This window comes from Podarcis pityusensis (genome assembly GCF_964106645.2).
Source record: "Podarcis pityusensis genome assembly, chromosome: 8".
Classification (NCBI taxonomy): domain Eukaryota; kingdom Metazoa; phylum Chordata; class Lepidosauria; order Squamata; family Lacertidae; genus Podarcis; species Podarcis pityusensis.
Genome location: NC_138033.1, coordinates 72,848,933 through 72,875,193, shown reverse-complemented (window position 1 = coordinate 72,875,193; position 26,261 = coordinate 72,848,933). Strand labels below are relative to the sequence as shown.

At 45.4% G+C, this 26,261-nt stretch overlaps 1 protein-coding gene across 3 annotated transcripts in view; it reads left to right on the top strand.

Annotated features, from left to right (window-relative positions):
• The first annotated feature begins 12,635 nt into the window (after nucleotides 1–12,635).
• The window catches only part of AGRN (agrin), a 244,839-nt gene continuing 231,213 nt past the window's right edge, over nucleotides 12,636–26,261 (top strand). The window contains exon 1 of one of the 3 annotated variants that reach the window (XM_081015949.1): nucleotides 12,636–13,383. In XM_081015949.1, coding sequence (XP_080872075.1) covers nucleotides 13,162–13,383 — 222 coding nt within the window. In that variant the 5' untranslated portion in view covers nucleotides 12,636–13,161. The remainder of the gene's footprint in view (nucleotides 13,384–26,261) is intronic. The other 2 variants (XM_081015950.1, XM_081015951.1) reach the window with 2 other exon arrangements.

The window sequence follows — 26,261 nt, the reverse complement described above, 5'->3', positions numbered from 1 at the left end:
GAGCAACTTCTCAGCCTGGCCCATGCATCAGTTAAAAAGTAAAAGAAAAAAGAAAAAACCCAGGTGGTTTGTTTATGTTTTTTATTTATTTCATCAAAGTTACATCCTGCTTGTAAACAAACAAACAAGCAAACCTCAGCTAAACTGCAAACTGACAATAAAATCTTTAGTAAAGAAAAAAAAGAAAAATTTTCAGAAAATATTTAAAATCAGCCAGCTTAAGAGCCATGTCAACATTCTACATGTCTGGATAGGCTTGCCTTAACAAAAATGTTTTTACGCAGCACTGAAAAGATGTCCTGGGAAATAGGGTAGTATACCTCTCTTTGCCAAGAGTCCCAACTGATTAAAAAGAACCCCAGACACACATCCCCCACTTTAGCCTCTTCTGACTCATTATTGCTCCCACTGTGATCTCATTAACAGATTTACTTATTTGGAAATCATTATCCAGGCAGACAGGCCTAACTAAGAAGCCATCTCTCAGGGGTGACTCCTTAGGGAAGGTGCTGGATTGCGACATTAGGAGATTTGCCTCAACGCTACACAGAGACACACATGCAAGCCATTTCTAAAGAGGAAGGGAAATGGAGGGGAGAGGCAAACTTACACATTCAAACACATTGCCAAGCTTTTAGCAAAGATTTGAACACACCAATGTAAAACAAAACAAAACAAAACCAGCAAGGTTTTCTAACATTGTTTATTTTATTCATTAGATTTCTTGGTCACTTTACTTCCCCCCCAAGGTAACTCAAAGCAACTTACAATATATAAACAAGCAAACAAACACATACATTTAAACCAGCAGAAAAGCAAAGCAAAGCAAAGCAAAATCTGAAAGACAATCCTGTGACTTAAGAAACGGGATTAAAACATCCCACCCACTCAATGAGGCCACAGAGAATTAATAATATATATATACAAATCCCATCGTCCTTGGCCATTGTCCACACTGGCTGAGGTTGATGGATGTTGGAGTCCAATAGCTTCCCCACCTCTGGCCTATAACTCCATCCCCAACCATTAGCTATGCTGACTTGGGCTGATGGGAGTTGGAGTTCAACAACATCTGGAGGGGCGCAGGTTCCTGAGCCCTGAAATTAATAATAATAAAAATTTTATTATTTATACCCCACCCATTAGCAAAGTTTAATATAAATAGAAAAATCTCCTGGGTGTTGTAGTTTGATCCTGGAGCTTGTGCGTACACACGATGATATATTCTGATTTTACCACATATGCTAACTCCGGTCCTCTCCAGAACTTAGACTGTGAGGTCCTTGGGAAGGAAGGTGGGAAGACTGGCCCTCCTGTGCTCCGTGAAGCGCCACAAACCATTATGGTGCTTTATTGAATGAATGAATGGAATTGATTTTTGTGATTCGCTGAGTGGGACTGTGTACACACCATACATTTAAAGCACATGACTTCCTCCAAAGAATCCTGGGAACTGACATTTGGTAAGGGTGCTGGGAATCATAGCTCTGTGGGCGTAAACTTGTTTCCAGGACTCTTTATTTTGGGGTGGGAGGGTGGGGGGTTCTTTAAATGTATGGTGATTACACAGCCTATACACACCTACCTGGGAGTGAGCATACCCTCCAATATTTCCCTGATGAAAATAGGGACGTCCCATTCCATAATGATAATTTTTCTATTTATACCCCACCATAGGCAGCTTCCATCATATATAAAAACATAATAAAACATCAAATATTTTTTTTAAAAAAACCTCCCTTTACAGGATTGCCTTCAGACAGCTTGGGGGTCAGATAACTCCATATCCTACATCATGTCTCCAATGAAAACAGGGACATCCTAAGGAAAAGTGGGACATTCCGGGATGAAATCAGAAACCAGGGCAGCTTCTCTAAATCAGGGCTGCCCCTGGAAAATAGGGACACTTGGAGGGTCTGAGTAAGTCAAACTCCATTCAATGACACTTATTTCTAGGTAGACATATATAGGATTACAGTCACACCTCAAGTTGAATGTGCTTCGGGTTGAGCATGTTCGAGTTGCGCTCCGCGGCAACCCGGAAGTAATGGAGCATGTTACTTCCGGGTTTCGCCGCTCGTGCAGACGCACAAAATGACATCACGTGTATGCGCAGAAGTGGCAAAACGCAACCCACGCACACACAGACGCGCCATCGTGTCTTGCGCTCCGTTCGGGATACGAACGGGACTCCGGAACGGATCCCATTCGCATCCCAATGTACCACTGTATTCTGTGAATCTGGAAAAAAAGGCTGCATGCTAATAATGCTTATTGCTTGTGAGAGTGGAGCATATGAAAGGCTATGGCGATTGATTTATTTTTTTAAATTTTTTAAAAATAGCACTCTGCCCCCATCTCCACCTCCCCGGGTTCCCAGAGGCCTTTCTCAGCTCTGCTATGTAGATCCACTGCGTCAGCAACTCTGAAAGGTTTTTTTGTGAAATTGACTCAAAAGAGCGAGCCAAGGAAATAGTCTCACATCAGCAAAATCATGTTCAATCCATTTGCTCCTCAACTACCTCCAGACAGGGGTGTGTGTGTGCACACACAATAAAGGCACATTCACATCATACATTTAAATGATGCCCTCTTTAAGCAGCCATGACTTCCCCCAAAGAATTCTGGGAAGTGTCACTTATTAAGTGTGCTATGTGTTGTTAGGGGACCACTTAGTCCCCTTCCAGAGCAACAATTCCCAGAGTTCCCTGGGAAGAGGGATTGACTCTTTAACCATTCTGGAAATTGTAGCTCTGTTAGGGGAACAGGTCTCTCCTAACAATTATCAGCAACCATAACAAACTACATACAGCTCCCAGGGCTCTTTGGAAGTAGCGACAATTGTTTAATGTGGTATCATAGTGCTTTAAATATGGTGTGAATGAGGCCTAATGTGAGATTGGACTCCCTTTTCAACGTATCCCATATAAGGGGTATGTTGACCTTAAGCAATCTCCGGGTCAGATTATATAAGAAGAAGATGAAGAGTTTGGATTTGATATCCTGCCTTTCACTCCCTTTAAGGAGTCTCAAAGCGGCTAACATTCTCCTTTCCCTTCCTCCCCCACAACAAAGACTCTGTGAGGTGAGTGGGGCTGAGAGACTTCAAAGAAGTGTGACTGGCCCAAGGTCACCCAGCAGCTGCATGTGGAGGAGCGGGGAAGCGAACCCGGTTCACCAGATTATGAGTCCACCGCTCTTAACCACTACACCACACTGGCCCTTTCTCATATATAAATAACCCTTGTACCGTAAACACACATATATAAAACCTTTACCATAGATGTTATGTACTGAAGTTCTCACCCTAGGCCAGCAGGGGGATACTGTAGATAGTTATGCAAATGAAGGATCGAAAGTGACGTTCAATGATTGGATGGATACTGTAGATAGTTATGCAAATGAAGGATCGAAAGTGACATTCAGTGATTGGATAGTTTTAGAAAGTTGTTACAGTAACATGGTACTGGAGCTCTATATAAGCAGGCTGACTTAGCCCTTCAGTTCAGTTCTGTTCTGGCATCTGAATAAAAAAGAGCTGATGAAGAATCGCTGTGTCGTCTGATATGTTCACCCACAACTTAACAATAGACACCGGGTCTCTTTTAAAATCCCAGTTCAAACCTGGCTTCCTGTTAATTAGAATTACTGTATATTAGAAATGGAGGGTTTTGGTGCCAACCAAATCCAATATCACTATGATTAGAACTGAAGTTTAAATATACCCAATCAAATATTTACTGTACTTATTAAACATGCACATGAAACATTTAAGAAATAGAACCTCTGTACATGTATAGTTTTATATACTTCTGAGGTCCAGAGGAATGGAAATGTGTGGGTCAACAGGAAAAACAGCTAGCACTTAAAAGGCTAGATGTCTAAAATGATCCCAACTAGCCATGCTTTGCTAGAAGCGTTCAAGTGACCTAGCGGATCACACCAAAGCTCTCCGTCCAGCCCTTGCATTCAGCCAGTGACCAGCCAGATTTCTCTAAGGCTGTGTGCAACAGGCAACCTTTCCAATGACTGCAGTGTATAGGTCAAGTTCATGCAGAAGGACAAAAATCATTCTAGTATCTTTAATGGTTCTGCCATTGTGCCTTTAACAACAGCCTCACAAATACAGAAGTGATGCATCCACCAGGCCTGGGAATCTAATCCCAGATTGCAATCCCAGAATCCAGTGTGAATAGTTCTGTCCTGCTGCATTGGCTTATTATCCCCCCCACTTCCTTCACCTCAAAATCTGGTTGGTTACCATGGGAAAGAGGATACTGGACTGGATAGGCTTTTGGTCTGGTCCTTCAGGACTTTTCTTGTGTTTGTATATCCTTACTTATTTATTGATTAAAAGATTTATAAATTGCTTTTGAGGGCGGTTGCTCTCAGAAGGTGGAATGCAAAGTAACTGCATGCTAAGTATAACAATATTTTATTCATTGTGTGTGTGTGTGTGAGAGAGAGAGAGAGAGAGAGAGATTGGGGGTATAAATTATGTATAGACTTGGGTGGCTTACACAGCAACACAACCTCAAAAACTTAACAATAGCAACAGTGTTAACAATCATTTCGAAAACACAAACCAATGAAAACAAAGTAATATAAAATCCCAGAAGTAGAAAACTGATTATTCTTAAAATAGCTCTTTAACAATGAACGTCTTATTTGCTCCAAAATAAATGGGTTTAAACACACACACACACACACACACACACACACACACACACACACAGCTCATTCAAAGTTTGCAGCATTGGGGTTAAAATCTCCATAAGTGGGGAAAGCCTTCAAAAAAGTGAAAAGCTCACATGCAGTCTTAAGTGAATCCTACCACCCTAACTTATCAACCTCATTCTGTGAAATGGATAGACCAGGCATGAACTGTGGAAATATAACAGGTGGTTTTGTTGTCTCTTTCCATGGTGATGGGGAAAACGTTGCTTGCTAGATTTCTTGTTTATTTAAAACATGTGTACTGTATACAGCCCCCTCCTCCAGCTTGAGAAACCTCATCTGTAACTTTTACACCAAATGGGACAAAGTCGCATTTGAGTACATCATCTTGATTCAAAATGGCATCAAACATAGACTAAGATTTCCGACCCCCAACTTGGGCCCCCTTGTGCTGGGTTTGGCAACATCTCAAGAGACGCCTAAACTTAGAGAACAGATGGGTGGACAAACCACAGATAGATAGACGTGAAGTGTTGCAGGTCCCAGGAAAACAAATGAACGAATGGTCAGTACTCAGTTCACCACTGGAATAAAAGCTCTGTGTGTGCAATCTTGTGTGCTTTTGCAGAAAGGCAGGGCATGAAATCAAATAATAACAGTAATAATAATAGATGTGACTTGAATATGATTCTGCTGTCAAACTAACCCCCCTGTAATGCTGGATTCTCCAGAGCCTCAAACTTTTGAGTACCGTATTTTTTTCGCTCTATAACACGCACTCGACCATAACACGCACATAGTTTTTAGAGGAGGAAAATCCGTAGGCATGCCACCCGTAGGCATTCCCTCCATAACACGCACAGACATTTCCCCTTACTTTTTAGGAGGAAAAAAGTGAGTGTTATGGTGCAAAAAATACGGTATTTCCACTTTGTTCTTAATATTCTATAATCTTATTAAGGAAGTAAGTCCTGCTGAATGTGGTGGTGAGCCAGTGTGGTGTAGTGGTTAAGAGTGGTAGTCTCGTAATCTGGGGAACCGGGTTCGTGTCTCTGCTCCTCCACATGCAGCTGCTGGGTGACCTTGGGCCAGTCACACTTCTCTGAAGTCTCTCAGCCCCACTCACCTCACAGAGTGTTTGTTGTGGGGGAGGAAGGGAAAGGAGAATGTTAGCCGCTTTGAGACTCCTTCGGGTAGTGATAAAGCGGGATATCAAATCCAAACTCTTCTTCTTCTGCGTAACTTACCGAGGACCAGACTGGATGGGTGCATTGCTGTGTATGTGTGTGTGTGTGCAGCCATCTTTGTATTTTCACTGTCCTTGTTTTTCCTTTATTTTTCATTAAACTTATTATTCACCTTGTTTGTCAATGCAGCTCAAAGTGACTTACAACAATGAACAAACAGCATACATTTAAACCCCCGTAAAACAAAGCAAGGAAAAATCTTAAAACACTATCCTATTTTTAAAAGGCAGGATTAAAACATCTCACCCACTAAAAGCGGCCACAAATCATTTAAAGCCAAAGGCCTGATGAAAAAGGAATATTTTTGCCCACTGACTATAAATATGTCATGATGGTACCCAGCCTCCCTGAGAAGAACATTCCAAAAGTAGGGTGCCAACACTGAAAAAGCCTGTTCTTATGTGGCCACCCTCCAAACCTCCCATGGAGGGGGCACAGGAAAAAGGTCTCAGATGATGACTGCAGAATCCTTGTTGATTCACGTAGGGAGAGGCGGTCCTTTGAAGTGCTGGGGTCCTGATATGCATAAGGCTTTTAGGTCAAAACCAGCAGTTTGAACTGAGCCCAGCAACTAATTGGTAGCTGTGCAGTGGGGCCGGAACTGTTGATGTGCTCAGATCATTTCCCCCCAGTGAACAACTTGACTGCCAAATTCTGCACCAGCTGCAGTTTCTGAACCATCTTCAAAGGCAGCCCCATGTATAACACATTGCAGTAATCTAACCTAGAGGCTGCCAGAGCATAGACAGCAGACGTTTAGGCTGTTTCCAGACTAAACATGCCCAACTTCACCACCTGTTTCTCATAAGACTTGGTTTCCAGACCATCAATCACCTTGGTGAAAGCGTGGACCAGAGATAAAAGTTTGAGAACCACTGTGTTAAGGTTGCATTGAATCCCAACTCTGTCTTCTGCATAAGCTATCCCTCCCAGTTTTGTATCATCTGCAAATATGATGCACATCCTCTCAATTCCTTTGTCCAAGTCGTTTATAAAGACGTTGAACAACAACTGTCCAGGACAGAAGCCTGTGGCACCCCATATTTCACTCTTTCTCTCTGTGTGTCACTTTTTTCCAGCATGCTGAGGAACCATTATTGAGTGCTCTTTGGGTTTAGTGAGTCTACCAGCTACAAATTCACTTAACAGTTAACCTCACCCAGCCCACATTTTACCATCTTCCTCACAATAATATCATGGGGGACCTTTGTCAAAAGCCTTACTGAAATCAAGATAACACAACATTCACAGCATTCCCCTGATCTACCAAGATTGTAACTCTTAACGGGGGGGGGGGGGATGAGATTCGTCAGGGATGACTAGTTTTTCAGAAACCCATACTAGGTCTTAGTAATCACAGTACCCTTTTCTAAGTGTTCACAGACTGACCATCTATCGTGGTATCAACGTCAAGCTGGTCAGTAGGTAGTTACCTGGGTCATTTTCTCCCCTTTTGAAAATGGGGACATCATTTGACCACCTCCAGTTTGCAGTGACCTCACCTGTTCTCCAAGACTTCTCTAATGATTTTATTTAATCTTCCAAATAATAATAATAATAATAATAATAATAATAATAATAATAATAATAATAAATTTTATTTATATCCCGCCCTCCCCAGCCGAAGCCGGGCTCAGGGCGGCTAACAACAATAAAACAGTACAAAAGTACAGCATAAACAACAGTCTAAAATCATTCATTATAAAATTAATTAATTCAAGCCACTGGCAACCATTGGGCCAGAGCTCCGCGAAGATTGCCGAGGGAGGGAGTCAGGCTGTGCCCTGGCCAAAGGCCTGGTGGAACAGCTCTGTCTTGCAGGCCCTGCGGAAAGATGTCAAGTCCCGCAGGGCCCTGGTCTCTTGTGACAGAGTGTTCCACCAGATCGGAGCCACAGCCGAAAAAGCCCTGGCTCTAGTTGAGGCCAGCCTAACTTCTCTGTGGCCTGGGACCTTCAAGATGTTTTTATTCGAAGACTGTAAGTTTCTCTGTGGGGCATACCAGGAGAGGCGGTCCCGTAGGTACGAGGGTCCTAGGCCGTATAGGGCTTTAAAGGTTAAAACCTTTAACCTTTTACTATATATTTTTATATACTTTATATAATTACTATATAACTCCAATCAGGTGTGTGTGTGTAGATACATAGATAGATAGTTCTCCAATAATTCTTAAAGGTTATAGACAGAGGCTCTGAGATTACATCTGCAAGCTCCTTTAGTACCCTTGGGTGTAGCTCAACAGGCCCTGGAGGTTTGAATTCATTTAAAGTAGCTAGGTGTTCCCTTACCACCTCTTTTCCCATATTGGATTGTAGCTCCCTCCTTGCATTGTTTATTCTGTTATCTCCAGATTGGGCATTGCTTTCCTTTTGAGTAAAGACAGAGGCAAAGTAGGTGCTGAGCAGTTCTGCCTTCTCTCTGACACTGAATACCATTTCTCCATCTTCCCTTCGCAGAGGACCTACTACTTGCCTGTTCTTCCTCTTGCTTCAAACATAGCTGAATAAGTCTTTATTATTATTTTCAGCCTCTCTTGCAAGCCTGAGCTCATCCTGAGGTTTGGCCCGCCTGACCTTCTCCCTGCAACTGTTGGCTACTCGTGAATATTCTTCCTTTGTGATTTCCCCTTCTTTCCATTTCTTATACATGCCCTTCTTAAATCTCAGCTCATCTGTAAGCTCCTTATGCAGCCACATCGGTTTCTCTAGACGCCTCTCACTTTTCTTTCTTGTTGGAATTGTCTGCATTTGTGCTTTCAATATTTCACTTTTAAGAAACACCCATCCACCTTGCACTCCCTTCTCTTTGAGTATTTCTGGCCATGGGATCTTGCCCAGTAGTTGTTGAAGCTTTTTGAAATTGGCTTTCTTAAAGGCCAGAGTGCATGTCTGATTGCACTCAGCTTTATCTTATCTCTGTATCATGAAACCCAAGAGGATTTGGTCACTTCTTTCCAAGGTTCTCAATACTTCCGCTTTGTCTATCAGTTCATTGTTGGTGAGGATCAGATCCAAGATAGGTGATGCCCTAGTTGGTTTTTCTACCTTCTGGGAAATGAAATTGTCAGCGAAGCAACTGGCGAATTTGTTGGACCTTACATTTTTGCCAGAGTTTGAGTTCCAGCAAATATCAGGGTAGTTGAAGTCTCCCATGAATAATCTCTCTCTCTTTTTTGAATATTTGGTATTCTGTTCTAGGAAGGCATCATTCAAGTCTTCAGTCTGGCTTGTAGGTCTACAGCAGACACCTACAGTAAGGTCACTCTTGTTTCTCTCTCCTACAATTTCCCCCCATAGACCATCAATCTGCCTTTCATGCTCCAGGTCATGCTCCAGGTCATGGATCTCTTTACATATAATGCTATTCCTCCTCCCTTCCTGTTTGGTCTATTCCTTTTGAACAGGTTATACCCCTCAATCTCTACATTCTAGTCACAAGTTTCATCCCATGTTTCAGTACAGTGGTACCTCGGGTTAAGAACTTAATTTGTTGCTTGAGGTCCATTCTTAATCTGAAACTGTTCTTAACCTGAGGTACCACTTTAGCTAATGGGGCCTCCTGCTGTCACGCAATTTCTGTTCTCATCCTGAAGCAAAGTTCTTAACCCGAGGTACTATTTCTGGGTTAGCGGAGTCTGTAATCTGAAACGGCTGTAACCCGAGGTACCACTGTAATGCCTATTAGGTCATATTTGCCATCTGGTATGCTCAATTTTGTTTTGTTTCCCATATTCTGTGCATTAGTATAGAGACAACTGAAACTGCACGTCATCCCTCCAGCTGCTGCCTTCTTATAGTTGCCTGCCCTTTAGCAGGTTTCCGGAGCACCATCTCAGTTTCCTGTGCATCCATGAAGCTATTATCTCCAGTACCAGGTGTTCCCCTGTTGTTGTTGTTATTATTATTCACTGAATTTATATACAGTGGTACCTTGGTTCTCAAACGCCCTGATACTCAAACAACTTGGAATCCAAACACTGCAAACCTGGAAGTAAGTGTTCCGGTTTGCGTACTTTTTTCAGAAGCTGAATGTGCTCTGTTTTGAGTGTTATGCTTCCGATTTGAGTGCCACACTTCCGTTTTGAGTGTTATGCTTCCAAATTGAGTATTACACTTCCAATTTGCGTGCCACACTTGCCACACTTCCATTTTGAGTGTTATGCTGTGGTCTGTCTGTTTTTGCTATTTATTTTGCGTTTTGTGGCTCTTTTTGTTTTGTTTTTGTGACTGTGTGGAATCCAGTTCAGCTATTGATTGATTGATTGATTGTGTGTGTGACTGCAGTACATTGTTTATTGCTTTCACTTTATGGATCAATGGTCTCGTTAGATAGTAAAATTCATGTTAAATTACTGTTTTAGGGGTTGTTTTTAAAAGTCTGGAATGGATTAATCCATTTTGCATTATTTTCTATGGGAAAGTGCACCTTGGCTTTGGAACGCTTTGGTTTTGGAACGGACTTCTGGAATGGATTAAGTTTGAGAGCCAAGGTACCACTGTACCACCCTACACCCAGAGGTCTCAGGGCGGTTCACAGAACAAAATCAAAATATGAAACCACAAAATATATAATCAAAATAAAAACAACAACCAAATAATGTCTGTAATAATTGTCTCCCTTCCGGTCATGATTTTCTTTAAACTTCTTCTGATCCAGTTCACGAGATTCTTAACAAACACATTTTTGCCAATAGTTGTGAGGTTCAACCCATCCCGTATAAGACAAATAAATAAACAAACAATTTAAAAATAATTATAAATATTAAAACAGTTTAAAACAACAGCAGCACATGCCTAAGGTCAATCATTTCTGCACTTTTCAGGGTCCTTGTTAAGTGGTATATAAACTGTTTAAATAAATAAAAGTAGTTTGTGCATTAGTGTTGCACACTCATAGTTCTTCCACAGTAAACTACTCAACTTTCCATCCTTTGGCAGGTATTGTGCTTATTTATTTATTCATTATAAAAATTAGACTCTGCTTTGCCCTCCACAAAGCAGCTCAAAGTCAATTACCAATAAAAAAGGTGAGGTCAAAAGAACAATAATCCGGCCATTAAAACACATTTGCAAACTAGAAAGAGCAAAACCCAAAGAGCACCACTCACAATGAATATGTTTACAAAGTAAAATGTTTTCAGTTGCTATAAGAACGCATATAAAGGGACACGGGTGGCGCTTTGGTCTAAACCAGAGCCTAGGGCTTGCCGATCAGAAGGTCGGTGGTTCGAATACCCGCGACGGAGTGAGCTCCCGTTGCTCGATCCCTGTTCCTGCCAACCTGGCAGTTCGAAAGCACGTCAAAGTGCAAGCAGATAAATAGGTACTGCTCCGGCGGGAAGGTAAACGGAATTTCTGTGCGCTGCTCTGGTTCGCCAGAAGCGGCTTAGTCATGCTGGCCACATGACCCAGAAGCTGTACAACGGCGCTCTCAGCCAGTAAAGTGAGATGAGCACCGCAACCCCAGAGTCGTCCGCTACTGGACCTAACAGTCAGGGGTCCCTTTACCTTTTTAAGAACACAAATGACTTTGTGCATTGATTTCCCCCATCTTTGGTCATTTTTATTCCTTAAAGAGGGCAAAGCCTGGTGGTATTCAACTAAGATTTACTCAGAGAAGACCCACTCAAATGAACGAACATGACTAGGTTAGGTCCATTAATTTCAAAGCGTCTGCTCTGAACAAAACACAACTGAATACCAACCCTAGTGTGGAAGCACCCAGAGGATGGGGGGTGGGGAAGCCTGCAACATTATTTTCCTCTAGTAGGGCTCCTGTGCTACACGACAAGCAGAAATTCAACAGGCAAAGTTCCTATGTGCTGGGAATGACTTAAATTTATACTGTCAGATTATACATCTCTTCTGGATGCAAACAGAAGGTGGAGGCAGGCAAAAGCCCAGAAAAGAGAAATAAGGGGTTTTAAACAGGTAAGAACATAAGAAAAGCCCTGCTGGATCAGGCCAATGGTCCATCTATTTCAGCATCTTGTTCTCACAGTGGCCAACCAGATGCCTGTGGGAAACTCAGAAGCAGAACCAGAGAACAAGAATTCCCTCCTCTCCTGCGGTTTCCAGCAAATGGCATTTAGAAGCATTACTGCTTTTGATTGTTGTGGTAAAGCACAGTCATCATGGCTAGTAGCCACTGATAGCCTTGTCCATGAATTTGTCCCATCTTTTGTTTTGAAACCAAAAAAAGCTAAGTTGGTGGTCAGATCGGAAAGAAGATGAGGGGCTCGTGCACCTTTAATTGTTGTGTTGAAGAGGGAACGCCCTTTTCTACAAAACTATTAAAGGTGTAAGAGCACTCCCCACTTTTTGCACCCTAGTTTTAAATATATATATATATATATAACAAGTAAAATCTAATTATCCAAGCAGAAGGTGTAAACCAAGAGAGCACACTGGGAAAGAAGGCTTGTGATTTAAAAAAAAATAAAAATAAAAATAAATCCACTCTCCAAGCAGAAGACTGCTCCACTTCCTCTTCTGCCCGTCTTAAGCTGCACCTTTAAAAGTCACATCACGTTTGGCGGCCTGATTATCCATTAACCTGATGTGAGCTGTATTTCCTGCGGGTGGCGTTTCTCCCCTTATTACTCCAGCTCTTTCTTTCTTTTTCTTTTCGCTTTTGCAAAGAAGACAGAAGCAGAGCAGCAGGCAGGGAGCCAGCTAGGAGCGAAGCTAGGCTTTCTCTTCTTCTTCTTCTTCTTCTCTCTCCCCCCCCCTTTCCTTTTCGCAAACCCTCCCCTCCGCTTCCCCCCTCCCCTTTTTCCTTATCAGCAATTCAGATCGCATGCAAATTCCCTCCCACCCCCCTTTTGCCTTTTCTCACACTGGAGAGAGAGCGAGCGAGAGAAGCAGGGGCAGGAAAACCAGGAGAAGCAAATCTCTCTTTCTCTCTGCCTCACCAGAGCTAGAAATCCATCCCTTTCTCCCCTCTTTCTTTTAGCTTTCTCCTCCCCTCACCAGCTTTCCTTTCAACCCCCTTTTGCAATAAAAGTAACCTTCCTTTCCTCCCTCTGCAAAATCCCATTTTGGGGGTGCAACTGTGCAGTTTGTAAGGGCTTGATCCTTTCGCCCCCTCTCTCTCCAGCAAAGCTGCTTCCCGCCCCCCCTCCTCTCCGCCTCCCTCCTGTTACCTTTTCTCTCCTCTCTCTCTCTCGTTCTCTTTTTTGCAAGCCTCCTCTATCCACCCACCCACCCATCCCGCGCCCGGATTGCTTTTGTGCCGCGATGGGGTGGGAAAAGCGAGCCCCCGGGTCCCCCTTCGCTGGCGCTCGCCTCCTGCGCCTCCTCTTGCCGCCGCTGCTGCTGGCATCGTGGCTGGGCAGTTGCAATGGAAGTTGTCCCGAGAGGGAACTGGAGAGGAGGGAGGAAGAAGCCAACGTTGTCCTCACAGGGACGGTGGAGGAAATCGTGAACGTGGATCCGGTTCATCAGACCTACTCTTGCAAGGTAATTCGGGGCAGAGGGAGGTGGGCGCACACGCTCAACTGGCTGCGCTTCCTGGCTGGGTTGAAACCTTCACTGTTCCCCATGCCAAAGTCTCTGTGTTGTGATCTTCACTCTCTTGCAAAACTTTCACTGTCTCTGCTTTTTTTTTTTTTAAAGATAATTTATAACACCCCCCCCCCGCAACTTGTCGATCTCTTAATTGCAAACCTGCGGATGGGAACAAACTGGGTTGGGGAGGAGTCAGGCTTGGAAAAGATTCTTTTCCCCACACACCCGCTCCTATTTCCTAGTTTAAAACTTACATCCGAGTAGCCCCACTGGACATCTCTGGAACTTTTTCCCCCCCTGCTATTTCTTGCTGAAACAGGCCAACTTAGAAACAACTTTATTTCCGACGCCAGGCCCTTAACTGCCTCTTACATTGATTGCAACCCCCCCCCCCCCCCAGCAAGAAATAGTTGAGTTTTCGGGTGGGCGGGCATGGACTGAAATGCTGTTTTCCCCCCTGTTCAATAAGTGAATGGACAAATACATCCGCACCACTCCCCCAACCCGCCGATTGCCATCCATTTCACAACTGTTGCTAGAACTAAAGGGTGATGTTGCTTTTTAGTTGAGTGACTTACCACTTTTGAAAAATTAAAAGTAGAAACTGAACATTTGAAAAACAAAAGGTGTTTCTGAGGTGTGAAGTTCATCTTTTGCTTGTTCCCGGTTATGTTTTTGGTACATTCCTGGGGAGTTTTTAAAAGTGCAAGATTTTATTTTATTTTTTGGCTCCCAAAGAAAATGCAAGGAAGGTGTTGTAGGAGAACAGTGCTCTTGGTGCCGTGACAATGCTCACTTTGAGCCAGAATAGGATAGCGGCTTGTTGAAACCAGTTATTTAAAAACACAGTTTGAATGGGCTGAAGTTCCAGATAAATCATTGCTATGTATTATCCCACCCCCCCAAAAAGAAAACCCACTGTAATACTACAGAACACAGAAAGCTGCCTTAAACTGAGAGTCAGACCACTGGTCTATCTTGCTCAGTATTGTTGACATGGACTGGCAGCAGCTCTCCAGGATTTCAGACAGGGTTTCCTTCCAGACTTACCTTGGGGATTGAACCTGGGACCTTCCGCATGCAAAGCAGATGCTCTACCAGTGAGCTGCTTCCCATCTCCATATGCATGGATACTTTTCTGAGAGCAACCACCACTGGGTACAGCAAGGATTTCTTCTGAGGCCATAGGATTGGCTTTGTTAAGTGAGCGAATATCAGTTCAGTGGAGCTCAGGCCTGGAATTATTTCCCACTTCCTTCCGAGTAGTCCCAGTGGACTCCAGCAAGATAGCTTGCTCCCAAGTGTGTAATTGCATCTCACAGATATCTAAGACTGATCTTGCTCTGGGTCAGCCTACAATCCCACCTCCATAAGTGTTAGGGGCATGAAGGCATTGGTCCTCCTCTTGCAGTTGTACTTTGCAGCTGGTATTTCTAGATAGGCTGCCTCAGAACATGGAAGTTCTATAGTTTTCACAACTAATAACCATTGACAGAACAGACCGTACCACACCCAACCTTGTCTGTAAGCCTTAGGCTAGTAAAAAACAAATGCTTTCCATTAAACTAGCTTGCAAAGGAGGGCTGGATCTCAGTGACCCTTGTCTAACAACCTCCTTGGTTTTCATGCTGACCTTGGAGGAAAGGGTTTCGAATCCTCTGCAACTAATGCAGAAATAGATGGCTGTCGGTGGGGTAGAGTGAGCCATCCCTGTTCTGCTAGCCTGTTCAAGTCACTTGTGTGGAATTCCTTGTTGCCCACAGTGACCCCGCACAGTGACCCCGCATAGTAATATGCAAGGCTGACGTAACCTTCAATATTTCCCCCCATGATCCTATGTTAAAGCTATCGCTTCATCCTTGCAACAATGAGTTCTGCAAATTCATTAAGCGCTGGGTGGTGAAGCCTTCTTCTTCCTTCACCCAATGTCTATACCCTACCACAAGATAAGAGGTTTGTGGGCTCTGTGGAGTCACACTTGGGCTTCATCCAGTTTGGTCTCGGTGATGTCCAAGGCTGCATACACACCATACATTTAAAGCACCCCCTCAAAAAAGAGATATTGGGAACTGTAGTTTAACAATCACAGAGCTAACATTCCAAGCACCTGTAAACTACAGTTCCCAGGATTCCTTGGGGGGAAATATGCACTTTTGATTTATGGTGCATGCACAACCCAAGTGGCTAAATCTGCCTAGAACTTGGTGTGATGTCAGTTCAATTCTGGACTTTATTCAGCCTTAGGACAGCATGAGGCATCTGAACTAAAAGTGCCCCTGAACATTGTGGGTGGAAGGCTACCAACTTGAATGGTTTTAAAAGAGGATGAGACAAATTCATGGAGGAGAAAGCTATCAGTGGTTGTTAGCCACAATGGATGCCTATGTGCTCTGTGTCTACTGTCAGAGGCAGTACGCCTCTCCAGCAAATGTAGGAGAGGAGAGTGTGGTTGCGCTCGGTTCCTGCTTGCAGGCTTCCCATTGTGGCATCTGGTTGCCCACTGTGAGAACAGGATACTGGGCTGGATGAGCCTTTGCCCTGATCCAGCAGGGCTCTTCTGATGTTCTTCTGTTCCGCTTCAAAGGTTGCTTCCTTCCACCTCTATGAACAACTGCAAGTTTAGGAAGCTGCCTTTATATACCATGTCAGACTGTTTGTTCATTGCAGTCCAGCAGTTCCTTCACCTGCTTCCTGATCCTGTTAACTGTAGATGCCAGGGGGAAATTAACCTGGGACTGTCTGCATGCAGAGCCACTCAATTTGGGTCTCCGTTCTGTAAGTCTAATATGAAAGAATGGAGCACTTTATGTGACATAAAGCAACCTTCCTCCGACCCCAGATAATTTTGGACTCCAGATCCCATCAGCCGTGGCCAGCATGGCCAATGGACATGTATGATGGGAGCTGTAGTCTAGCAGTGTCTGGTAGGCGCCACATTGGGGAATGCTGATGTAAGGCATAGCATCACTGCAAGCTTGGATCACTCACTAAAAACAGTGCAGTCCTAAAATAAGTATCTGCCAAGTTCATTTGCCTTTAACCAACCGGGTTTCCCAAACCTTTAGGCCCACTGAGATGGGAGGGATGCTTTATCCTTGTACCCAAGGAAGTTGATATATAAGATGCTGCTTGATACAGAGTGAAACCACCGGTCCAAATAGCTCAGTATTGCTACCCTGACTTGCGCTGTCTCTCCAGGGTTTCAAACAGGGGAATATTCCCAGTCCTGCATGCAGATACTGGGGAATGAACTTGAGACCTTTTGTCCTACAGATCAGATGCTTTACCACGGAGATATGTCCCTTTGTTTAATAGGATTATAGGAAACTTCTTTATACTGAGTCAGACCATTGGTCTGTGTAGCTGAATATTGTCTACACTGACTCGCAGCGGCTGTCCCAGGATTTCAGGCAGGATAATATTCCCAACGCTACCTGGGGATGCTGGGGATTGAAGCTGGCATGAAAAGCAGGCACCCTGCCAATGAGCTATGGTCTCTTCCTGACTTCTTAGGGTGTGTGTAAAGATTAAGAAGTTAATTACCCACCATTGGAGGAGCCCACCCTCCTAGGTTTCTGCATGAACCACCGCCATCATAATGGAAGGAGGCAAGCTGAGAACACTGACCCACGTGGAGGCACAGCAGACAGCCTCCCATCTGTGAAGAGCAATTACTTGAACTTGATTGATTTAAATCTGTCTGTCTGTCCATCTCTCCCCCCCCCCCATTTCACAGTGGATTAATTTGGAAAGGTGAGCGCCACCCTCACTTCATGTTGCTTGATGTACTTATAAACCAGCTGATAACACACACACCCCCTCCCCACAATCTTGTCTAGATCTCAAAGTCAGTGGAAATGTAATCTTGAGAATCGCTGCACCAGTATATTTCTGTTTTGATTGATGGCAGGTCTTTTCTTTGTAACCTTCCTTCTTCTAAATCTAAACAAGTTCCTTTTAAAAGAAAAAAGCTAGGACACATGTTTTTCATTGGGCGACTTGAAAAGCTTCAGTACATAATTATGTATTTTTAGATGGAGAGTAGCCTTCTTAAAAAGTGCGGCTAACCCCGGAGCAGGCAACATCTTTGCAAGACTGCTTTTAAGCAAACCCAATTCCGAGTGTCTGCAGCAGAGCACATTGCCTTTATACTTCCAGGCTGGGAAAGTTTCAAAGCCACCAGCTTGGAAGAGTGTAGTATGTTCCCTCTTCTTCCACTAAACCTGTGTAATTAAAAAAAAAAAGAAACAAGAATGACCCAGCATGGTTGCTGACAATTTCTTTTATTTATATTGCAGCGTTGGTAGGCATGGAGCTTTTCTAGAGTAGGATTAACCCAGAGAGCCCTCTGCCCCATGGAGCTTGCAGTGCAAATTCTGGCAGGGGAGGAATTTTGATGGGAAGGAAAAGGTCACACCGACTGGGTGAATATGTTTGGACGCCATCATGCTGTAAAACGTTCCTCAAGATTGACCCCTGTTGCTGCAGACTCACTGCTTATTACCACTGCAAATAACCCCTGCTGCTACAAGGTATAGCTTGTGTTTGGTCTTGGAACAGAAATCTTGGTTAACTGCAGGAAGATCTTCTGTTTCTAAGTATGCCAGGAGAGCTGGGGTCAACAGGACCTGCACAGGCCATACTGATGATGATTCCCCCCCCCCCCTTTATGGGCCAACACAGCTTCCTTTAAAAATAATAATTAACCACACTATTATTTATAAGGATCAAGGGTATTGAGAACAGTGGAGGTTGCTTTCTCACAGGGAGAGTCCATGTGCCTGATTTCCTCCTTGCAACCTGTCCAGGGGGTAGCCTTTGCTGTCACTCTGTCTAAGGAGCACCCTAGTAGAATTCAGCAGGACATAGTGTGGGGACAAGCCAGGAATTAGCTGGCTTCATCTCTCATTGGGTCTGACTCTGAATATCATTGACTCTGACTTCACCTGCTGTTGACCCTCCCTGGGCTTCCACCCCGTCACTCCCAGTAGCCACCAGTCAAGGGGTAATTTTCAACGTACCTTTTGTTTAAGAGTTGCTTTCAAGGCAGATTCTGCAGAGATTGGCAACCATGCCCACCATTAAGGCACTGGCATAAAGCAGGGGTGGCTCTGTTTGGGGAGGGGGACCCCTTGATCAAGCCCCCTCAAGTATTTCTTTCTGGAACTGTTTCCCTCTACCAGAGACCCCCACTGATTTGGGTGGGGGGACAAAAGGAAAAAAAAAATATGGATGCAGAGCTGGAGTAGGCAGAGGCCAGCTCCCTGTTGGAGATGTCAGTGAACCCCTCCTGGCTCATCAGATCAGTCATTTGATGAGTGAAGAGCCGGCAGTAACCCTCTGTCCTCTGCTAATCAACCCAGATCTGCTGAGGGAGGTGGGTGACACTGTCTGCTTGTGTGTGAGCATGCAAGAGTGTGGGGTGACTGCATCCACCATTGGCATGTACCCCCCTCCCCAGGCTGAATCTGCCCCTCAGGCCAAAAAAGGTTAGCCAGCCCCTGGTATAAGTGAATGGAAGCCGTTGTTGTTGTTGTTTAGTCGTGTCCGACTCTTTGTGACCCCATGGACCAGATAATCACAGCCAAGCGCACCCCCTCACGGCCACACACTCTTCTAAGGTTTTTGTTGTTGTTGTTGTTACTTAGTCGTTTAGTTGTGTCCGACTCTTCGTGACCCCATGGACCAGAGCACGCCAGGCTCTCCTGTCTTCCACTGCCTCCCGCAGTTTGGTCAAACTCATGTTCATAGCTTCGAGAACACTGTCCAACCATCTCGTCCTCTGTCGTCCCCTTCTCCTTGTGCCCTCAATCTTTCCCAACATCAGAGTCTTTTCCAGGGAGTCTTCTCATGATGTGGCCAAAGTATTGGAGCCTCAGCTTCAGGATCTGTCCTTCCAGCGAGCACTCAGGGCTGATTTCCTTCAGAATGGATAGGTTTGATCTTCTTGCAGTCCATGGGACTCTCAAGAGTCTCCTCCAGCACCATAATTCAAAAGCATCAATTCTTCGGTGATCACCCTTCCTTATGGTCCAGCTCTCATTTCCATACATCACTAATGGAAGCCGTAGGCTTATGAAATTAGCTCGGTGATAGTGTGCATGCTTTGCACACAAAATGTCTTCAGGTAGCACCACCTGGAGAGTATGGGGATTGACCCTGGGCTCTTCGGCATGCAGAAAAGATGTCCTCCTGCTGAGCTGTGGCTCTCCCCACATGTTTGTGTGGAGGAATGAACCTAGCGGATTCCAAATTTGCATGGCAGCTGTTCCTTCAAAGTGTGGAACATGGAGTGGGGGATGGACAGAGGCACACAAGAAGCTGTCTTCTACTGAGTCAGACCAATGGTCCATCTGGCTCAGTATTGTCCAGACTCAGCAGCTCTCTGCTGTTTCAGACTGCATTTGCCCAAATTGTTGTTGGCTACAGATGGCAGTGATTGCCAAGCTACTTCTGCACACCTTAAGGGCGTGAGGGAAGGCTTTTTTTTTTTGGGGGGGGGTGTTCCTGTTCTATCAAGTCGTTTTTGGAATGGCAGCATGTTGTAGTCCAAGAACCGCTTTTGTAAATGGTGTGTGGGGAGGTTTTGCTGTTCATGAACGGGAACTCAAAATCTCCACTGTGTCTGTGTGTGAGTGGATAAACCACAAGGGAGGGCGAGGAAAACTGGCCAGTTGCAGCCCATCTCCCCAAATGCCCCCTTTTGTCCGCACCCCAATAAAGATTGGAAGAGGGAGGACTGGGTTGAAATCCTTTCAGAGCTTTACACCTTTCTCTATCTGGGTAAAGTTATACTTTGGCAAATGTGTATTAGCCAAATGCAGATGTGTATATAATAATAATAATAATAATAATTTATTATTTATACCCCGCCCATCTGGCTGGGTTTCCCCAGCCACTCTGGGCGGCTTCCAAAAGAATATTAAAATACTATGTATATATGTATGTGTTTTAGATGGAAAATTGGAGGGTGAGAGTGAGGCCTAATCCAGCACCTGCAAAAGACCTCCCTCCCACAAGCAGGGCATATGTCTGTTCCAAAAGCTGGGCAGGGGGATGATGACCTGTTTAAAAATGGCTGGGTAGGTTGTATTCATATGGGTAAATCAGCGGGCAGGGCATAGATAAGCCCTTGAGCTGCCAGTACCCTGCCTTTACTTACCAGATAAGTGATGTGAGTCATTGTGAATCCCGTGCTGGACTTGGCAGGTATAGTTGTGTCCTCAACCTAACCTGCCTTGCAGGGCTGTTCTGAGGATATTGCAGAGGAGAAGCGGTGGGGATGGTGGTGGACCCATCTGTGCCATTCTGAGCCCTTTTGGTGTGAGAGAAGATGAAGCCAAAACCAGGATCTCATAGAATCAGCATTATAACTAAGGCGCACTACCACCACCACAGGATCTAGGCCTTTGCTGCTGATTAAACTGGTTTGCCCATTGCAGCTTCATGGGAGGGAAGATTGAGATTGTGCAGGCATTTAACGTATAGCATAGGTGTGTTGATTAAAATAAATAAATACAAATCTTTCATCGGCCAATTTGTACCTAATTTTCCTCTGTCAGTGATTGGAGGTTGCATAACGGATTGCATATAACACCCTGGATTTTAACCTGTTTGAGGTGTTGCAGTGAGAACCTTTGGCCGGGCTGCTTCATGGCGTGATGTTCCCCCACCTGCCGCCTCCCGTTCTGCTTCTCCCCCAGTTGGGAATGTTTTAATAAGGACTGGGTGGTCCGCAGTCAACGTGCTCTCTGAAGATGTGCTGTGCATTCCGCTGAAGTTTCTCTGTCTCTGCTGGTTAAATCCTAACCCTCCCAGGATGAAGCCTCCAATATACACAAAAGATGAGTGAGATAGAGCCAATGAAAGAAATTAGAGCTAATGCTGTTTAAACAGTTGCGGATTGCTTCCAGGCATTGCTTTCCCTGCCAACTGATTAAGAATCGAGTGGGGTGGGGGCGGAGAGGAAGGACAGAGGGCAAATGCTGGGATGGAGACTTGCTCATCTTGCTTCCCTGTTGCTGGATGGAGTGACTAAGCGAGGAGAAGAATCGAGGTGTGTGTGTGTCGCCCTTCTGTGCTGTTGACCCAAGTTCATTGTCTGCTCTCTGAGTCAGAAGCCAGTGGACGAAATACTTGAGTGTATGAGCTGTGCTCCCCCCCCCCTTTCCCCTTTGCTCAGACCAGCTCCTGTGTGGAATGTTGTATCTGATCTTTTGAGTCACACAGGGCTCTTTATCAGCCTGGGGAGGGGGGGGGGAGAGGTTTCTGCATGTGTTAGGTCCACAGTTAGTGTTTGCTATTTTAACCCAGGTGCAAAAGGGAGGTTGGCCTATCCAGTTCTGTATCAGGTGTGCTAGCCTTTCGATCTAACTCATTGAATATTGACTCCAAAACTGGCAGCGAGACAGGGTCCTCTATTGCAGTGGGCTACGTAGGGAATGCATGAAAGGAGAATTGGCGGTAGTGGGAGCAGTGGGGGAACTGCTCCTGCAGCACCCCCCCCCATATGTGTCACCTGGGAAAATTGCATCCCTCTGCCACATGTTGCGGACAGCTCTGTTCCTTCCCTTCCTGTCCTGCTTTCCATAGCTGATGTTTCCCCCACCCCTGAGTATTTGGAATGTGTGGTGAATGTTCCGTGATGTCACAGCAGTCCCATGGGAGCGGGTTTGAGGGGTGGGGATGTGCAGGCAAAAGATAATGTGACTTAACCCTTGGTCTCCCTTAAAAGGCTGACCTCCCCCCTCCCGTGTGTGTGTGTGTGTGTGTGTGTGTGTGTGTGTAAGGAGGGGAATGACTGTCCAATTAACCCCACACACATTTTTAATAGGAATTGTCCATCCTCAGCTAATTGATTGGATGTACCCATTAATGCTCCCAGCTGTAATTTAAACGCAAGATATTTCGTAAAAGCATTTTTGTCTTCCACGGCCCCTGCTCTCGCTGTCTTTATAAATCTCTCTAAAGCACACTTTTGTCGCTGGAAGGGTCTTAACTGCCGCTGTTATCTCCCAGGCTTGATCTCCTTATGTCTCTTCCTTCACAGCTCCCCCCCCCCTTTTAAAATAAATTCTTCACGTGCCTGGTGACTCACTGTGCAAGGAGTCTTAATTGCCCTTGATGAATTCAGTGTCTCTGCATATACTGTATGACCTTCCCATCCCATCCATTCATCCCCCTCATGAGAAGCAGAGGGTTGAAAATGCTGCTTGCAGAGTTTGACCCAGCTCTCTCTCTCACTCTCTGCCATAGCTGTCAACTTACAGATTTGAAAATAAGGGACCAGCAGCCAAAATAAGGGACCTGCAGCCTCACCTGTTCCAGGCACTCCAGTCTCCCTGTCCTCCTGCAGTCTGGTCAAACTCATGCTGGTAGCTTCGAGAACACTGTCCAACCAACTTTGTAACCAGAGGTTCAACTGAATAGAATCACATGCACCACAAGGCCTATGCAGCCTCAACTTAAGATGGCTCCCCGGCCTGGCTTTGCACTGCAAAGTTTGCAGCAGCACGTGCAACAAAATGGCGTCCAGCATTCAAAAAACCCCTCAGCTTGCATTAACTAGCCACACACAAGGCATGCAAGCTCCACCCCCCCCCGTCGTTCTTAGACTTATTGGGTGAGCAACACAGCCAAGCAACACAGTTGGAGCCTCCCTCCTCCCTGGCCGGCAGGGAGGGAGGGAGAGGAGCTGCTTCCTTTGAAATTTAAGGGACATCATTTAAGGGACATTTAAGGGACATCTATCAATAAGGGACAGCAGCGGGACATGGCGCTGGAATAAGGGACTGTCCCTTCAAATAAGGGACACTTGACAGCTATGCTCTCTGCAGATGCTGGAACACAGGCTTTTTTGCCTTATACTGAGTCAGACCCTTGATCCATGTAGCTCAGTATTGTCTGCACTGACTGGCAGTGACCTTCCATGGTTCCGGGTAGGGTTCTCTCCTGGAGATGTTGGGGGTTGAGTTTGGGACCTTCTGCATGCAAAGCCGCTGCTGTACTATGGAGCTACATCCCTTTGCTTACAATATAGAAACTTAGGACGCTACTGAGGCAGACCATTTGTCTACCCAGCTCAGCATCGTCTGCATTGATTTGCAGTGCCTCTCCAGGGTTTGAGGCAGGTGATATTCTCCGCGTCTTACCTAGGGACCGACCTCCTTTTAAGGCATATGCTCTACCACTGAGCCACAGTGTACTCATACAAAATAAATAAAGCAACTTCTCTTTATCAGAGGTGGGCTGATGGGGATCTACTGGTCAATCTATAACTCATTTGCGGTGGATCAGCAACAATTCTGCCTTGCAATTGATTAACAGTACCAACTAAAAAGAGAGAGGGGCCCTCCCATCTAAATTACTCTGCTCAGATAAATTATGCTTGGGGTGGGAATGACCAGGAGTTAGTGGGGAGGGCCATAGCTCAAAGGTTAGAGCATTTGCTTTGCATGCAGAAAGTTCCCAGGTTCAGTCCCCAGCATTTCTATGTTGGTTTGGGAAAAAGACTCCTGAGACCCTGGAGTGCTGCTGCCAGTCAGTGTAGACAGTACTGGGCTTCCCTAGTTCCCCTACCTATGTGCATGGCGTACCCAAGCATCTCTTTGCACTCAAGCTGGGATGTGAGGCCAGTCTTTGCCTTTGCTGCTGAGCTGCAAATCCCTTTTTCTTGTACCTTTGCAAATAAAATGGGTGGGGTTCATCCTGTGGTTTTCTTTTTTTCCTTTTCTCTTCCCTTGCCTCGACTTGAATCTGGGGTAAAGTGTACCTGCAGGGCGCACCTTGGCAAGCAGCTGGTGCGAAGGGCCTTTCATGCCTCCTTTGGCATGGTTTTGGAACTGGCTCCGTTCCCGGCGGGGAAGAGATGCATTCCATAACTCTGCGGCTTCAGGTGGCCCCTCTTAACCTGAGCTTCGGCATGTTTATTACCGCGCTCTCTGTGCCCTGTCAGAGGCAGTGAGCTCGCCCCAGATTTTTCGCAGGCAGGGAGAAACGGGCACCTTTGCTGGTGTTAGAATCATGGAAACAAAACCCCCAAGCTGATTACAGTGAGAAGGGGGGGACGGGGACAGACAAGCTATGGTCTGTGATTGTTCCTCTCCACTGCAGTGGGTCTGGCAGTTCGCCAGTCTGTGGAAAATGTTCGCGCCAGGAAAACAAGGCCTGCAGTTGGGATTTTTGACACTGAAAAGGGGGTGAGATTTGCTTTTAGGTGACGGAAGCTTGGCACTTTTCCTGTGATTTAAAGAGTACTGCTTTCCCTTGTTTGTTTGTTTTTTAAAAAAAAAGAGTGCAAGAGAAGGAGAGGAGTTTTGTTACACCCTCCCTGCAGCTGTAACTTGACCAAGGGTATGCATCAGATTTGGGGGCCAAATGCAGACACCCCCCCCAGGCCTCTCCACCTGGCTCACAGGGCTCTCCCCATGCCATTCGCCCCCCAGCTTGCGTCACACATTCCTCAAGTGGTGGTGGTGTTTTTTGCCCGACTGGAATGTGCCCTTGAACCCTGATCATGCCGCTTGGATGGAGGGTAGACAGCGCTGTGTGAAACTAGCCTACCGTAAGAACAAAAAATTTACATTTGTCGCTCCACCCACTTTCACTTCTGGGCCTGCCCACCACCAGCATGTGGCCCCCAAAAGGTCTCTGTGAGGGGAATGTGGCCCACAGGATGAAATAGGGTCCTCAGCTCAGCTTTAGAGTTTTCTATTTTTGTTATGAGTGCCTGTTTTTTCCTCTCATGGAAGTAGTTCTGATATGACCGGCATCGATGGTTTGTAGTGCTGATATGGCAAACGTCGATGGTTTGTCTTTGCTGTCTCAGAATCGTAGATATTCTCTCTCGCTCTGTGTGTGTGTGTGTGTGTGTGTGTATACTGCAATAGGGAATAGCAAGTGGCCTCCTTGCAACATCCATGCCCATAATGACGTATGCTTGAGATGTGCCCAGACAGGAAATAAAAAGGCCTGCGGATTCGGTTATGGCATCAGATCAAGTCCTCCTGTGCTCCAGCTTGCCTCTCCACCCGCGCCAACAGTTCTCTTTCCTCGGTAGCAGAGATGTAAAGCCACCCCAAGGAATATGGGGCTGGGACTTTGGGGGGATTAGTGTACAGTACTGTGGTACTTCGGGTAAAGTGCTTAATTCGTTCCAGAGGTCCGTTCTTAACCTGAAACTGTTCTTAACCTGAAGCACCACTTTAGCTAATGGGGCTTCCTGCTGCCACCGCGCCGCCAGAGCACAATTTCTCTTCTCATCCTGAAGCAAAGTTCTTAACCCGAGGTAATATTTCTGGGTTAGCGGAGTCTGTAACCTGAAGTGTATGTAACCCGAAGCGTATGTAACCCGAGGTACCACTATACTGTATATGGAATTTGCTGCACACGGACCTGGCCCAGTTTTCAATAGGGGTGGTCACTGTTGAAGTATTACGGTGTTGTCCAAGGATGTGGGGTCACAGGAAGCTGCCTTCTACAGAGTCAGGCCATTGGTCCCATCTGGCTCAGTATTACCTGCACTGGCTGGCAGTGGCTATCCAGGGTTTCATGTAGGGGACAGTCCCAGCCATACTTGGGGATTGAACCTGCCATCTTCTGCATGCAAAGCAGAGCTACAGCCCTTCAAGGACATAACACTTAGCAAAGGTTTGTCATCACAGAAGTATTTACTGTGTTTTTCAAGTGCATGCTCTTGACAAAGTGATGTAAGGGGGCAGACATGTCTGTTTCTCTAAGGAGCTTTCCATCTTTTAAGTCTCAACTGTTGGGGATGGATAAATAGGAGCAAGTATTCACTTATGTTTAGGTAGCCTTTGCTTCACTGGAAA